This window comes from Lissotriton helveticus, chromosome 10 (assembly GCF_964261635.1).
Source record: "Lissotriton helveticus chromosome 10, aLisHel1.1, whole genome shotgun sequence".
In the NCBI taxonomy this organism is placed as follows: Eukaryota; Metazoa; Chordata; class Amphibia; order Caudata; family Salamandridae; genus Lissotriton; species Lissotriton helveticus.
In genome coordinates this window covers 92,053,657-92,071,458 of record NC_136071.1, presented here as the reverse complement: position 1 = coordinate 92,071,458, position 17,802 = coordinate 92,053,657, and the positions used below count along the sequence as shown (strand labels likewise).

At 46.0% G+C, this 17,802-nt stretch overlaps 1 protein-coding gene across 4 annotated transcripts in view; it reads left to right on the top strand.

The window, feature by feature from the left end:
* The window catches only part of MLST8 (MTOR associated protein MLST8), a 140,555-nt gene that overhangs the window by 107,526 nt on the left and 15,227 nt on the right, over window positions 1-17,802 (top strand). For all 4 annotated transcript variants that reach the window (XM_078664836.1, XM_078664839.1, XM_078664837.1 and 1 more), the window contains one exon: window positions 12,079-12,242. In XM_078664836.1, coding sequence (XP_078520962.1) covers window positions 12,079-12,242 — 164 coding nt within the window. The remainder of the gene's footprint in view (window positions 1-12,078; window positions 12,243-17,802) is intronic.

Below are 17,802 nucleotides of genomic sequence, written 5' to 3'. Positions count from 1 at the left end.
GAAGTAATTCTTGCAAGCTCCCGTTTGTCTTCTTTGTGTCTACAGATGTTTTACACTAGATATAGGGCCAAAGACCAAAAAAGTATAACTATGCACAGCAACAGTGTACTATTCTCTTTGGCTCTGTCTTGATAGCAGCTTGTTTTTGGCTTGCTCTTGTTTTTTTCTGTTGTAAAATGGGTTTCCTTTCCTGTCTGCATGCTGAAACCAAATTAGAACAAAAGGTCTTCTTTCTCACTGGTTTCCCCAAGGACAGTGTGTTCTGATATGTGTGCTGGAAGACTCTGGTATTTGCATTCCATCTGCGCTAGAGCAGAGAGTTACCTAGTGAATGCATACCTACTAGTGCCTCTGGGATTCGAATGCTGGCACTCCTTCCAGGACAGAGCACTCAGCTGTAGGACTAATCTTGTGCAAGAGATGGCAGGGTGGCCAGAAGAGCATGAACGGCAGCTTCGCTCACCTTGCTAGTAAAGCAAGTAGTAGCCTTGCTAAAGCATAAGGTTATGCAGCAAAACTCGCTTGCCTCCGGGTTCTTTATTGAGCATTTCTGGCCATTGTATTTTTTGATGGCCATGGACTGCCAGGAGGGTCCTACATCAATAATTTTCTCTTTATTAGAGCAGGCTCTAGCGCAAGGGAGCAGATAAAGCGGCAGCCAGCACCATGGAAAAAGGGCATAGAGCCAGTAGGTCTCTGTTTCCGACTCACGGCCTTCATATTCCTACTGTGAAGGGAGCTTGCTGCACATTATGGGCTCCTAGGAGAGTTTAGCCAAGCAGCAGCTTTGGAAACGAACAAATAAAGCTGTACATAGTTTGGAGAATGTGGATTTGGGAAACACATCGAGGGCAGTACACCTGGAATGCACCACAGAAAGTTTCACTTCCAGAGTATATCCTGTGTTGAACTCCCTGCAGTGAAAAGTCCATGCACTGCTTGGGTCATCTCTTTCTAAGAACTCAAAACTTGGCAGAAGAAGGGATTCAGAAGTACTTTTCTACACCTGCCACCCTTATAAAAGATCTACAGCCAAGTTCATCGCTTTACCTGAGCTGGCAGAAAATGATCTGATATAAAATCCTGACGCATAAAGAGGAATTTAGTCTAATCACATCTCTCTTTTGGAGCTGTCAACCATCATGACTGTGAAGAAAAAAGAAGTAGATGCATCTGGATAATAATTTTGCTAGAGCTAGCGCCCTGATAAATAGTTTGTTCTGCGGCTGTATAGCTAAGGTAATGTATTTTCCTTTGGCTGGCAACATGGTAGAATAGGAGTTTAATCTTTAATATATCTGGTGTCTCTGTTGACCAGGAGAGGCAGATGGAATTGTCACTTTATTAGATCTTACATCATATCCTGGCATCTGTGTTTTTACAGTTGGATAATCTCTTTATTAGTGTTAATCCCTGGAAGAATAACACGTTCTACAACTGTGCTAATACTTTCACTGGCACTGTGGATCTAAGGCCCAGTTGACCCTTTTGCCAGAGTTTACACTCTGGAAAAAGTTCTGTAGTGGAGGGAATATCTTCACTAGAAATGATGACCGAACAGCACAGAATTTGCAGCTCGGCTAATAATTTTACTAGATCATAGACCATGACAGTTTTTCTTCAACTGGACTTCACTTCTTAACTAAGGTCACCAAAGGCATTTGCACCTTAGAGATTTACATTAAGTGTCAGAGCCCCACAACCATGTGTGAAGGAGATCCAGTCCTGTAAAAAAAATAGACTATTAAAGGAAAAACAAATGTACTCTTTCGAAGTCACCATTTCCCTAGAGCATGTGCATGCCATATACAGGCTCTTCTGTCACAGATGCATCTTCTATACACCCTCATCTCCTCTACTTTCACTGTCTACAATTTATCTGGTGAACAAAATAAAAAATTCCTGACTTACTTGCTAGAGACATTATGAACTGTACCATTCCCTTTGATAATCTTTAGGCCTCAACGTTGGTCATCTTTAAAACATTGCAGCCAGCGGTCCTATTAATATTTCTCCTGCCCGGCGGTACTGAGTTTCCTGAAATCAGCAATAGCGTCATTCTTCATACCAGCTGCATTTAAGGTGGCTACTTTGATGCTTTTCAAGAAGTTTAGACTGCCAGGGCCTGATCTTGACTTTTTGAGAGGTAATCTGTACCCTGATTCCATTCTACTAACTGCTGTTAAGAGAAACATCCCTGTCTTTTGAGGAGAAAGCAGTTATTGCTGTGCAGTTAAAGCACCTCTGTCAGGAGGTTAGTCCTGACCCCAACTGTAGGGAGCTCGAGGTTGAGAGCCTCGGCCGCCCTACGCAACACCACTGCGTATGACGCTCCCTTCTCTGTAGCCACGGTAGGAGGAGACAACATGCCATGGTCAGGGGAGGTGGCCAGACCACTGGCATCCCCCAGTTCCTCTCTTCAGTCCTGTTCACTGTCCAACTGGTCCATCAGAGGGCCACCTGACCCCTCCCAGTCCTCCTCCTCATCCTCTGGGTGCCAATCAGCCCTAAAACAGGATCAGGATGGAGGCCGGGGTCGACGACAGCCAGGGGCACGACCGTCGTCGAATGTGGTAGTGGTGCCAGAGGAAGCAGCGCCGGTGGAGACATAATAAGGTCAACCAGTGCCAATCTGGATCCAGACCTGGATCCAAGGGGGGCCTGTGGCACTGGAGCCACCGGCGAAGAAGGCCTTGGTCCCCCAACCGAGTTTGCGGGGCCGAGGGCGCGCCGGTGGGTTCAGGCTGCCCAAAGATGGCGTGCATCGCCTCATAAAACTTACGAAGCTGGGCAGGAGTCGCTCCCGGTCCCGGGAAGGGAGGGAAACTCGGAGTCGACACTTCAGGCTCCGCACGCAGAGTTGTGGGAGGGGCACCGCCTGCATCCCTCGTCGCATCAGCCGACCGACTGGGAGTAGTCAAAGAGTGACGATGCTTCTTCGACTTCTTCTTGTGCTTCGACTTACCTGACCCCGAGTGCGAAGACTTAGAAAAAGAGTGGTGATGGCTCCGCGACTGGTCCCTCGACCTCCCTCGCGACAGGGACCTCGAACGGTGCAGAGCCGACTGCCGGAGTTCAAGAAGCTTTTGGGATCGCTCTCGCAAAGCTTTCTGAGCCATGGACCAGCAGTCGGAGCATGACTTGGGTCGTGGTCGCGCTCCAGGCAAAAGAGGCACAAGCAGTGCGGATCCGTAACCGACATCAGTCGAGAACAGGATCCGCAAGCCTTGAAGCCGGGCATCTCTACATGCACAAGGAGTTGTAGGACTCAAAGAGACGTTGACAAAAGTCACTCAAAAAGTTCAGTCAAAAAGTGACTGGAGGCACTGCTCTCTCCGGTTCTGCACTGGCTGGCACGGAAAAAGAAAGAACTGACGTCAGCGCATAAAGTAGCTACCACAACGTCCTCCCGGCGGCACAACACCAACGATGGACGCGCCACCTTCCGACGTGCAGAGGTACTGCTGACGAAAAAACTTTCCGGATCCAGTCCGACGCCTGGGCGTAATTCTAAGGTAAAGAATCTATACCCAACTGTTTTTTTTCAGATCTGGCTGTTTTAAAAGTAGCCCTTCGGAGCCCCAGCTGCCGTTTAATGAATCCCTCACCGACGTCCTTTTGGGCACCTGGTCCAGACCCAACATGGGGGCTACCCGTGGATAGGATGATTGCCCCACACCACCGCCTGGCTCTGGGTGACCCCACTTTCCTTTCCCAACACCCCACCCCTGAGAGCTCGGTGGTCCAAGCCTCTACCTCCTAGAGCCCATTCCCTACCGTTCCACTGGAGAGGGAAACCAAGAAGCTGGATCATCTTGGGAAGAAGATTTTCTCTTCCGCCAGCTTGGGACTGTGGTCGGTAAACACCGCATGTCTATTGGGCCGTTATTCCCACTCTGTGTGGGACACGGTTGTGCAGGTGCTGCCTCAGTGTCCGGAGGAGGCCCGGACAGTGCTCTCCCAGGCTATTGCCGCCGGGAGGGATGCGGCGAAGTTATCCATCTGTTGTGGACTGGATATCACCGACTCTCTAGGCAGGGCGATTTCCACTTCGGTAGCCCTTCGACGCTACGCCTGGATGAGATCGACTGGCTTTTCTGGGGATGTCCAGATTACCCTCATGGACATGCCCTGCCCCTGCAAGACAGACACCGCCTGCCGTAGCTGCATGGACAGCTTCCAGGGGCACTGCGCCATGAGAAGAATGTCGTCCAGGTAGACAATCCTGCGCATGCCCTGGGCTCTGAGGAACTCTACCGCCGGGTGGAGCACCTTTGTGAAGCATCAGGGTGCCGATTAAAGAGCGATTGGAAGGGCGGTAAACTCGTAAATCTGATCCTTCCATCTAAACTGCAGAAAGCGCCGATGGGGTGGATGAATGGGGATCACTAAGTAGGCATCCTTGAGGTCCAGCCTCACCATCCAATCGGACGCCGCCCCCCATCGGGTTTGTCCACCAACAAAAATGTTGCTTAAAAACCCGTTGGGATGTAGAGCTGAACGACAAATGGCCCCTTTGCGAAGCAGAGCGGAGACCTCTTCGTCGAGCAGCTGTGCATCAGCAATGGAGAAGGAAATGGGGCGCGGGAAACCCTGCAGGCAAGGGTGCTCATAAAACTCTATATGAAACCCTCAGATGTTTTGCAAGACCCAAGCGTCTGTCGTGATAGCTGCCCAAGCGTCCCGGAAGGCCACTAAACGACCCCCGATACGGAACTGCGCTGCCGGCAAGACACTTACCAGTGGAACCGCCGGCGTAGTTCTTGAAATCTCCACGGCCCCGGAACCGTTGTCCTCTTGTGGGCTAAAAGTTAGTGTAGTTGGAGCTGGAATTATATTGTCCCCGGCCGGAGCCTTGTCCCCTGCTGGGGTTCTGTTGGACGCCACCGCCGGTCGAGTGGCCCCTGTGGCAACCGGCCCCCTCGGAAACCCGGAGCTGAAAGACCCTCTTTATATTGGACTGGGCCTTGTCCAACGATGTAAACGTGGCCACAAATTTGCCTAATTCTTTTACAAAAGGGTCACCCAGCTTTGGGTCAAACTAGATTAACAGAGAGCAGCGGCGTTCCATCGATAGAGCACAGTTGGCATTGCCCTAGAATATTATAACACACAAGCCCAATTTGCGAGCACTTCAGGGGAGATGGCGGAACCCATTACTTTAGCCTCTTCCACCATGTCCAGTATTTTTGTCATTGGCCCTATAGCTTCCAAAAGCTTGTCTTGGCAAGAACGCCAAGAGCGATCAATACCCTTCCGGGGATCTTTCATTAACTTGGCCAAAAAAGTGGCCATCTTGGAGTCTAACTCTGCGGTGAAGGCTACCTTCCCCTCCAACGTGGGCCTCAGACACTCTGCCCCCAAGCACCCCCTAGCCTCCTTCTCTAGGGGCTTGCAAAGGCGGCCGGCTACAAATTTGGCCACCTTGTCCCCAGGAGCCCAAGCCGCCGACCGGGGATGAATTATTTCATCCGGGTCTAGCATGCCTGAACTATCCTGCGGCAATGAGGCGGAAGTGCCAGCCGGGTGCCAACACCGCGAAGACCCCGTATTGTCGTCTGAATCTCCCGGCAAATCCCCATTAGGAGACGGGGAATCCAGCGTGGGAGCCTGAAGGGGCTGCCGAGTAGGTGTCGGGGCAGAGGAGGGGGGAGCCACCTTAGCTAGGAAGGGGCCCTTTAAGTGCTCGAACGCTCCCTTATCCACTTACTGCGTCTCGGCAGGGCCACCCTCAGTACAACTCTTCCCGGGAGGCAGGGGGCCCTCCCCAGGGACGGGAACGCCGGCAGGAGTGGGGCCTCCAGGCAAGGCTGGCGCCAATTTAACGCACTCTTGCACTATCCTCTCAGAGAGGCGCTGCTCCATGGGACCTACAACCTCTATTTACACACATATATATATATATATATATATATATATATATATATATATATATGTGTCAACTCAACTGCTTCAAAAAAGTCATCATACAGGAGGTACTCCTGGACCTCTTCCTCCTCGTATACATCATCATGCTGCATCCTGACAGAAGCGCAAAGTGACCACGGACTATCAGGCCAAGCAATATCAGGGGAGGTAATCTCACGTATAGGCCCTGGGGACCCCAGTAGGAATACACGCTGACCGGAGGACCGCAATCAAGGCTGCACCGGCCTCTGACGCACTCAAGCCCTCAAAAAAACTGACCGGGCCAAGCTGTCTCCCAGCGCGACAACACCAACAGACTGTGCAATTAATAACCTGCCCGGAGGCGATAACGCGGAACCAAGCCGCACTATGGACCCCTGCCGAGGTGTCGTGACAATAATGCTGGGAATACAGACCCCTGCAGGTGAGACAAGGCTTGCAATGGTCTGACTCACACAGACCGGCTCTTCGTCTGAGGAGACCGCGCCGTGGGAGCAACGAGTCTAGCAGGCTATGCCAGCACAGCATGCAAATGGAGGCTGTTACATAAGAAGCACTAACGCTCCCGCGGCTGATAGGGAATCTGAAACAGAACAACAGCTGTTAAGCACAATAAAAAATCAACCGAGACCCCAGGCACAGTCCGCAGACCGACAAGCGTCCCGGGGGAGTATGAGGTATGCAAACACAATTAAATTGTAAGAGACAAAGAAAAGCGACTTAACTGGCTGAGAATCAGCAAAGAAAGAGGAGGGACAGCCAAAATGGAGAGACTATGTGTACTTCATGGACACTAAGAAAGGACTTACTAAACAGCATCCCTTTGGAACTATGGGAGTTGTAGTCTTTGGTCAAGTTTCTGTTTGATTGTACTGTTAGATTGGATACGTTTTTTCCTGTATTGTTGGGAGAAAAAAAATGTTATTACATTTCTGACTGCCGTGAAATTTGTGTGTCATTAAAAGCGGAGAAAGAAAAGCATAATCTGAGCCCTCCGGTCCTGACATAGAATCAGAGACTGATAGGAGGTTGTGTCTCGTTTGTATTTTAACATGATTGGGCGTTGAGACATTGCTTCTGCAAAACGTGTACTCCAACCCCACCCCCTTGTTTGATTGTAGAATTTATAGTCCAGTCGGTTAGAGGAAAGCTCATTTATGACATTTCTTCGATTGCTTCGTGCAAATGAGTTTTCAGTTGTAGGTGATGCGAAAAACGTCAGCCTTTAGGCCTTTTTAGGTCTCGCCTGGCGATGCAGTGCGAAAGCGCTGTCGCCAGCGAGATCTATTGTTACTGACTTGCTTCGGAAGGGAGACTGGAGATGTGCATGCGCAGAACGGACTGCAATTGTGAAAGCGCCCTTGAACACGCACGTACAGACATGTGCGATGTGCACATTTCCTGTCCCCCTTCTGTCCACGTAAGCCAGCTGCATGCAGTAACTTCGCCGACAAACACACACGCACCAGCCGCCCCCAGTCAGTGCACGCGTACTCTTCTCCCTCAACGCGCGCATGGCGTGCTTTCGCTTTCTCTCCCTCCGGCGTTTCAGCCCACGCTCCGCCTTCTCCATGTCTTTTCTCTGACCGGCCCTGCAGCGCTGGTCCCGGTCGAATTATGCCCAAGATGTGTGTGCTGTGGCTCCTCTGGGCCGTGTTGCTGCCCGGCTGGGCCTGCTAGTACTCCCGGGAAGACCCGCTGGTCATCTTGGACTCCGACTCGGCCCGCTCTCACCTTCTGAACTCCAGCAGCGCCTGCTTCGCCGAGTTCTATGCGCCCTGGCGCGGACACTGCCAGAAATTTGCTCCCATCTGGAAGAAGCTCGCCTTGGACGTACAGGGTAAGATACCCCCCCCCCCCCCAACCATCCCCCCAGCCCCCAAGACAGAACGTGAGACACATGTGAGACTGCTTTTCTTCCTTCTTCCCCCCTGGGTGCTTTCTATCTGCCAGTTACTTCTGGTGTTATATACCCAGTTGGTGAGTAATTATTGTGCTTCTCTGGGCAATTTTCAGCAATAATCTCGCTGTGCTGATGTGGGTCGCTTAATCAAACAGTGCCACCTTCCGGAACGTTTCAATTCAACTAGTGGTTTCTTTCATTTTTAGAGAGTTTCAATTCCCCATCCGCGTTGGTATTTCCTTGGGTGTATCATCAGAAGCAAGTGTAGGGACTGGCGTCGCTCATTTGACAACTGGGCTTGCGCAGAGAGCGTGTCTCTACACAGGGAGGAGACGGCGGGCCTCCGTATGTACCCGATTGCCCAAGACTGGGACGCTACCCTGACCGCATACCATCGGACATGCACCCAGGCTGGTATAACGTAACCGCCTCGACACGGAGCAGTGGGGGAACAGTCGTCCGCCGCCCCGGCGAGACGCTCCCCCCCCCCTCCCCCTCCCCCGGCCACTAAGGTACTACCCGACTAGGTCTACTTGCTATCAACCCCTCCCCTCCCGCCATACGGCCACGGCAACCCTACATCCACAGCCGTCCCCACCCAGTCCAGATAGGGCGTACCATGCGCCGCTAGGGTCACTGATACACTACTGTACACGCTAATACTAGTCCAACTGTTGTTGAAGTGTTCCTCCCTCCTTTCTTTTTTCCTTTTCTTTTTTATTTCCTTTTTTCATTATTTCCCTGTTGTATCTCTTGGTTGACAGTGAGTTCGTTTCTGCTGTACTCACAATGATGTTCATTTTCCCCTCCCTGTTTACCCTTTACACAATGTTTATTGCACACTGCCACGATCAGGAGACTGTAGCCCAGCGATCCATATGGCACTATGGGATGTGACTCCTGTCTTTGACCTCATCCGTGCCAACCAGGGAACACGGCCTAGAACAATTGCTGTTGGCTTTTATGACCACCTTGGTCCTTTTGCAGTGACACATGCTACAGGCACTGCAACCCGAGACTTTTCCTGGCACTGATAATTGCGAACTAATGCATCTCCCCTGGCTACTGTTTATTTTCACTTATGTATGACCGACATGTCGAAACAAGTTACTGGCTGGGTAAAGTTTGTAGTTTTTATGACATTGTATGATCATTTGGTTTGTTACTTGTGAAACTAAATAAAATCTGGGACCATTGGTCTTTAAAAAAAAAAAAAAAAAATCAGAAGAAAGTGTAGGATAATGTGTTCCCATCTATGTCGTGAGTTGACTTATTGCTGTGATTGTCACGGTATTAAAGACGAGGGATTCCTGCATGTACACGACTTAGAGGAGAGCTCGCGTCGCGTGTAGGTTTTTAATTAAATATACTTGTTTTCACACCCACACAAGTGATGGCTGTGAATGCATGATTTACGGAGTTTAAGCGTTCCTGTAGCTTGATGTGTGTTGCCAGCAAAAATTTTAGATCCAAGATTTAATCAAAATGTACATAAAATTAATACGATTTTGTCAGCGCTTCGTGTTAGCGGGAACTTTGGGGTGCTGGAAAGTAGCCTAAAAGTTTCATAAAGTAGCACTTTGCACTAAATTGCTCCTATGGAGCATACATTGTGATGTCTTTGCAACCACACTTGGGTTTTGATGCAAGTCCAGGTTCGGATTGGGATCAAAATTAGGCCCGGACACCAAACAAAACAAGCATTTGCAATGAATTGGGTCTGGCATTTATGTGAGTTTGAGCTATTCACATTGCAAATAACAATGCATTTTATTTTTGTTTTCGTTTTTAAAACTTAAGTAAAAGGCATTCTCATTTACAATTCCAATAGCTTAAACTCACCTAAATGCGAGACCTATTGCATTGCAAATGCTTGTTTTGAAACCGTTTCAGTTTCCATTAGTCTTGAGTGTTGGATTTGGCACATTCCACAGTTTACAGTCCTTGACACCCAAGCACCTCCCTCTTTGTTTCAGTTGTTTAAATGTTCATTAGCTAACAAGATGTGTCATTTCTAAGCTTAGGGTCCGGTTAGGAGAAAAATGTAGTGCTCAGGTTTGTAGTTGGGCAGACCTATATCCCTAGTAGGGTTTGTGGATTGTATAGAGGGAGCCAGTGAAGTACTTTCAAGGTTTTTTTATGTGCTCATGGGCTTTCATGTTCAGACCTAATTGACTGCCTATGTTTACTCTGTGAAGCCTCTCGTGGAGCTTCTTCGTGGACCAAATAATATTGCAGGAGTTCAGTGGAGCCACCAGCAAGGATCTTGTTTGCTCCACCGAGTGAACAGCACAGAAGAATAGGAAGATTCCTTGGAGAGCTGTAAATCGATGACATTTACCACTGCATTGATTTGGGAGACAGATGCTTACCAGAAAATTATGAAATCTTCTGTTTTTGGGTTATGCTCTATATGGTCCACAGAAGGATGAAGAAATACACTAAAATTAAATCTGAAGTAGATACTTTTACGGTTTAGGAGAGGGTAGTGGTAAAGTATGGTAAGGGTAATTTGATGTTTTACGGGTACTTAGTGATTAAGTTTAGGAGTAAATTAAAAAAAAGCAGTAGATCAGGCGTGCTTGGTAAAGGCATGCGTTGTAAAGTCATACACATTTTTAAAACTCATCCACCCCATATAGGTTAGATTCCATGGATGCTTCTCACACCTCTGTTACCTAAACCGTCAACTGCATTGTGGACATAGCATCCTCCCCTCCTGGAACGTCAGTCTCCACTCGTTCCAAATGGAATTCCACTGGTATCCGCCACTCCAGATTTGTCCCTATAGTCTCCGGAGGACCTCTCATCTCGGTATGACTTCTTGGGGGTTCAGCATTCATCACTTTTTAATTTTCTTCGTCTCTTCTTGCATCGGTCTGGAAGAAGCCCTGTTTGACATCTTTAGAGTGCTTTTCAGTCATTATGAACCTCCTCTAAACACTTGGAACCTTTCACTCAGCTGCCGAGACCGTGTTTAGGCATGTATTACAACGACTTTGACCTGGAAAATCCACCATTGTTTACTCCAGCACACCCATCAATGGCTGCTTGGATTTGATGTCAAAGTTCTCACAAACTCCTCAACCAGCAGCAGCCTCTGCCATGCAGCACTGTCCATCTTGCACTTCAAACTGCTTGGGTGCCACCTCCTTCACTATGCCTTAGTTCGTGACCCTGTATTTATTCAGGCGGTGCCTGGCGTCTCACTGTCCCTATCTGTCTCACCACATCTCACCTTGTGTAACTGTCTGCAGAGAATTCTGCCAAAGGTAAGAACAGGGCCAACTTGAGATCTCCAACCAGTGGCGGCTGCCTGTGTACGTGGGTGGAGAGGCGCGGGCATGAAAAATAAATAAATAAATAGACATCTTTGCCGCCACTGCACATCTCTCCTCCGTCCCCGCTCTCTGCCACTGAAGCAATGCAGGCTCCCGGACTCTCCCAGCCAATTACGACGCTGAAGGAGCAGCGTCGCCATTGGACTGAGCGCCCTGTTTGGCCACTCAGGCAGTACCTGGGAGGCTGAACATGGAGTTCACTGGGCTGTGCAACACAGCACAGTGGAGAACATGCCAAGTGCGCATGACTCTTTGACTGGCCACAGCGGGCTGGCCAAGCCGTCATAAGCACTTTGGGAGAGAGTGTAAACCACTCCTGCTCCCTCTGACGTCGGCGATCCCCGCCTCTCCCGACCTGGCTGGAGTCCCACAAACAAAAATAAAATGAAAATAACTTCTTGTTATTATCATGTTATTTTTATTTTGCACTGTTCATCGAGCAGTGGGGTGATGCCTCTCCGCCTTTAGCGGAGGAGCCGCCACTATTTCCAACATGTGCTCCTATTCAGGGCACCTCTTGGTTCTGCTCTTCATATTTTTAGTAATCATAAACTTTAGAAAATTGACCTGCATTCTGGCGCTCTGTGTGCCCATGACACGAGGAAAGATTACAGTTATACAGAACACACTCACCACATTGGAAAACTGTGGTTCTAGGTAAGTAACTGCCATATTCTTATTTTACAGATTATTATTGCTTTGGGATTGGCCAGTTTTCGGGGTCTCTGCCGTCTCCGGGTCAGTTAAATAGGCGAGCAGAACCAAGTTTAAACCATGGTTAGCTATTGATGGCTAGGCATAAGCCATGAGCAACCATAGTTTGTCCATAAACATAAAAACTTAGCCTTCTGAGAAATTTTTTGCAGAACATAGTTATTGACTCATCCAATTAACCTTCTTGCATCTGGTTATTTGTTTAATTTTCAGACTCCTGGCAACATGCTCTGCGGACCAGACTTGTAAAATCTGGAGGACGTCTAACTTCTCGCTTATGACTGAGCTGAGCATCAAGAGTAACAATCCAGGGGAGACGTCACGGGGCTGGATGTGGGACTGTGCTTTCTCAGGAGATTCCCAGTATATTGTCACTGGTAAGAGTGCCCCATATTCAGAGTGTGATGATCGCAAGATGAAAATGCAGGATTATGGAAGGGGAAGCTTTTGTTTCTTCTGGAGTCATTGCACCGCTTTGTATTGGAATTGTGTTGCACAAAATGCTGAATTTTTCAAGATTGTAGAGTGATTTCTTCTATGGGAAACAACTTAGTTTTCAGGAAACACCTTTGCTGAGCTCCCTCCTTGTGAGATTCGTCAAAGTGCCGTTGAAGGGAGCCAGAGAGGGAGCATATGTAATCAAAATGAATGTTCCAAGAATAACACAACTATATTCCATATGGCGGTCTGGAAATTTCCCTTAGTCGCCTAACCTTCTGTCAGCAACTTCTGATCCTCCATGATTAGCCACAACCCAAGGCTCCTGAAAGGTAACCTAAAATTTTTCTCCAAACCACTCAGTGAGCCCAACACTGCCTCTCAAACCAGTAATAAAGTAGCAGAAAAATCGGGGCTTTTTGGACCCTAGTAAGCTTTAACATTAACCGATTTAAATATACAAATATTGTAGTAAAATAAATGGCCAGTTCTGTACAGTTTTAAAGAAACTGCAAGATGACACATTAGTTTTGTCGAGAGCAAATAAAAATTCCTCAGAATGTAACTTCTGTGCCAACCCAAGGCACCATAGTTGGTCCTGTACATGTCCCTGAAACCACAACTGGTTGCTTCTGTTACGAGTCCAGTTAAAATAAATGTACATTCTTTCTAAATGGCCTTTCTACTTGACCTTTGATCCTTACCTTTGCCCAACAGCGAGCAATATGTTGAGAATCAATAGTATAGTGCAAGCCTAAAATTCTTGCCCTGCTCTAAAGAGTTTTCACTCTGTTCACGCCAATGTACAGTGGCCCAGGCCCACATACTGGTGTCTTAACACATCTCTGCACCCTTCTTGCATCATTCTTCATCCTGGCAGACTGAAAAAGATGCTTTTAAGTTATACACTGCAATGCCCCCTCTTCTTTTACTTGGAATCTGAAGTGGAAGGGAGAAGGGTGGAGGATTACCGTTTGTATGCTGTCCGTGGAAGTCTTTCTGTTTAAATGAAAAAGGGGAGAGATTTCCCTATTGAACCCAGAAAGGACCGGGAAGTAAATCAACAAAAAAAGGAAACTTCCTTTCTGAGTATTACAACATTACAGTTGACATGAACATTCACTTAGGCTTCTACACAACAACAGTTACCCCAGGAAGTCTTATTCAACCAAACCTAACAAATGTATGTATCAAAATATAGTTTTTATTTTGATTTTTTCAAAGCAAAGCAAATACATTCATAAAATTGCTAAACACATTTAAAATCATAATGTCATGATCATAATTACATGGAATCATAAAAATCCTTTTATACAAAAAAACATTTTATACAAATACATTCAGTTTATAAAAAGAACCATAATCTTCTAATGTACAAAAAACCAATTAATAGTACATATTAAATAAAAATAAGTTTGTCGACGCGTTTCGGTGATATGTTCTTTAGAACACCTTCTTCAGGACTTTCTAAAGGATCCTCTTAATCTAAAAATAGATACATAACAGTTTGTTAGATGTTAAACTATCGGGGGAGTTGTGCCAAATAACTGTTGACGGTGCCCTAAAGTTTCTTAGATTTAAAAGTGGTCCTTTTATACATTGCCACATCAGGGTACTGGAGTTTTATGGTTGGTTATAATTTCATCCCTCGCGTTACATCAGGGAATCTGTACATGGGAGATACATGTTTTTTAAAATTTAGTACATACTTGTAGCTCCTACCCACAATATTGCTAGAACCCAATGCGGGGAATGACTAGTCCACCTACTTTTGTTTCATCCGCAAGTCGATTGGTGCAAATAGCTTATCCAATACACGTTGTGATCCTTGTATTTCTTTTCATTAATACTCGAGTGGCTTAGAACTCGGCACTCCGTGGATCAATCTGTTTAGCGTATGCACCTCTTTGTTTAAATTTTAGATGCACTCACCAACAGCCTGGATAAATAACATATATGGTGTTTAGTATCTCTAGTATATGTATAAGTTATTCATTATACAGGCTATTTTAGCTGGAGTTTACTCCTAATTACCACACTTATTTCACTGATAGTGCGGATGCATATATGCTTAAAAAACTCTACACTTTATAATTAGAGATTTTAGACGAGGCTAATGTTCAAATTCATCAAGGCTCCATATTCGCGAAAAAGTATATATTACTAACGCACTAATCTATTTTGCTGGCACTGTTTAGACGATACGATAACATTTTATATCAGGGATTACCTTTCATTTAGTGCTAGGTGGATGGCTTGGAGCTCTCGCCCCTGCCCTCTACATCCTCTTAACATAGCCCCTCGGTCTTACGAGCTATTAAGACGGTAACCTTTTGTATCATGGATTAACTTCCATTTAGTACTAAGTCAGTGGCTTTGAGCTCTCGCCCCTGCCCTCCGCACCCTCTTGATATAGCCCCTCGGTCTTACGAGCTAAATCAGAGTCCCGGACTCCTTAGCGTAGTATCGGTCCCTCTTACCTCCTTTGTTTCGTGCGATTGTCTTGGCCCTTCCGTGTGGTGTACGTTCGTGTAACTAATCTGGGGCTTTATATACACGCACTCACCCGGCGTTTCCAATATAATTGAAAACACCTGAAGTTCAATCATTACGGTTTTGGTGGCCATGATGGTAGTTTTTTACCAGAACCAGAGGGACGTACACAATCGAGGACGGACCAATCAGTCGATCGCGCTCTCGACCTCATCATGAAGTTCTCAATCGCACAACGCGATTTATATAAAAGAATCACGCTTTTGTGCAACCGCTATTGCTGGTGCACCTTATTGTAAACATTTCAGCGATATCTGTAGAGTGTTCAATGTTTCTTGTTGTTTTATTAAACATAGTATTGTCGGCCATTTTAGTAGTTTTTCATAGAATTGGCGTCTATCGATACAGAAAACCCATACATCATGGTGATGAATGCGTATATATGGCAGATTGTAATGTATAAATTTTACAATTACACAGTTTGTATTTATTTATATTGCACTCAACCTCTTACAACATGAGCATTAGACTACTTACAATTAAGAATGGCTTGTAATCTCATTGACATGAGGTATTTACAAATTTACACTATTAGGAGCTGCACGTGTTCACTCTGCACAAGGGGCTAATGCTTATTAAGCTGTTCTCAAAGATCCCTCCGCTGCCCATGTTCTGCCCAGTGGGGGTAGCCCATTATATTAACTATTGGTGGGTTTTACAGGCAGAGTGAAGGCGTACGTCCCCTTTACAATTCAGACTCATATTTTTTATTTCACACCAACCTATAGTATAGACACATAATTACACATTTCGCACAGACTTACAATGAGGATTCAACACAGATAAACAAAAATGAAAATGAAATCCTCATTTCGGCCACCAGCATATATCTATACTATAGCGGTACATAGTTGGCTTCATTTTGGTATACAGTTAACTACCTTTTAGATATTACTGAACTACCTCACTATTCTCTCCCATTCTTCTCTATTATTCAGCCCTTCTGTATAAGATTTAAATTTAGACATGAAGAACTGCTCTCTTTGTTTGCGTCTTTTATCAGTATTGCCACCCCTCATTGATGTTTTAATTTTTTCTAGTATGAACCACTGTAGGTCATCTTCTCTATGATTCATGGTAATCCAGTGTTCAACAAGAGGGGCGTTTTTCTTTCTATTTTTCAAGGCTGATCTGTGTTCAGACAGCCGCAAACGCATTTCTCTGCCTGTCTCACCAATGTAACACTTCCGACAGGGGCACATAGGAAGATATATAACATTGGATGTCCTACAGTTGACATGTTCGTTCATCCAGTGCGTTATACCATTAAGGTCAACTTTGTCAGATTTTATTATGGTTTTACAGTGGGAACAAGTTCCACACGGCAAATTACCACGAATTGGTGCATTGTGGTCGATGCTTAACTGATAGCTCCTTTTTGGTTCTCTATATGTTTGTACTAGACAATTGCGGATTGTTCTGTTCCTCCTGTATGCAAAGGTAGGTTTGGGTAAATTTGTCTGGCCTTTTTTGTTTAGAATCGACCAATTCCTAGTGATAAGATTCCTCAATTTTATACTCATGTTATTATAGTCTGAGACCATGACTATGCCATCATTTGGCTGTAATGATGCTTCTTTTGGTTCAAACAAAGTATCTCTATTCCGGTACTTTGCCCTCTTGTAACTCTCCCTGATGAGTCTTTTGGGGTAACTCCTCTGCAACAGTTTGTTTTTTAAAATTTCAGCATGTTTTTCGAACGTAGACCTATCCGTACAATTTCGTCGGATTCTGATGAACTGGCTATATGGTATCCCATCCTTTTGACATTTAGGATGGTAGCTTGTATGGTGGAGCAATGTATTTCTGTCAGAGGGTTTAACGAATAGTTCCACCCCCAGTTTACCTTCCTGCGCCTTTATTTTGATGTCCAAGAAGTCAACTGCCACTTGACTCTTGTTAGCAGTAAATCTCAGGTTTACGTCTCCACAGTTTAGCCAGTCCAAGAAGGCATTGAGGTCTGTCTCACTTCCGTCCCAAATAAAAAACACATCGTCTATAAACCTAGACCAATGTGTGATGTTTTCAAAGAAAGGACTAACCTCGTTGTAAATATGCGTCTCTTCAAACTTTCCGACATATAGACAAGCAAGGCTCGGAGCACAGGTAGCTCCCATACTCGTCCCCTTTATTTGACAAAAGAGATCCTTATTAAAAAGAAAGATGTTATTCATTAAAACTATCTCTATGCAGTCAACAATGAAGGTGTTTAATTCATCAAGTTCTTCCTCTCCCCTACATAAGATATTCCTCATCATTGTGATCGTGTCTGTTTGGGGTATGTTAGTATACAAGTGAACGTTCATGTCAACTGTAATGTTGTAATACTCAGAAATGAAGTTTCCTTTTTTTGTTTTTTTGTAGTCTTTCTGTTTATCCAGTATTGGGGTATCTTTCATAGATTCACATGCCTGAATCTTTCCCCGTCGCCGAGGCGGGAGTCCCACGGTATATAAAAAAGCAGTACCAGCAGTAAATTACAGTAGTAGGCCCTATGAGAAGGCCTGAGGCCTAGATTGTAGTATCCTATCTACCTCATTATGCTAAAAAGGCCAAAGTCTTTGCACTAGCCAATCAGCTCACAGCACCCTCTAGAACCCTCTCTGCAGAGCCAGTTCTCCTCAGATTTTCACCGCACAGTTTCTTCATCAAAGCTTCAGGATGTCTGACAAGAAGGCCTTGTTTAGACCTTGTAGAACATGCGAAAAGAAAAGGGTCCATGTTGATGACCAACATAAGGACTGCATTTATTGCCTTTATCCAAAGCATGAGGCAAAAAATTGCAAGAACTGCCGCACCTTCCCTTCTAAAACTTTAAGGGATAGGGAGGCCTGAGTCCTTTTGTGGCTAAAATCCTCTTCTACAGATGACGAAGACAGAGCCTCTACCTCCAGTAAGAGAGCGAGATCTCAAGAAGATAATTCAAGTGAGGGGAGAAAACATGTT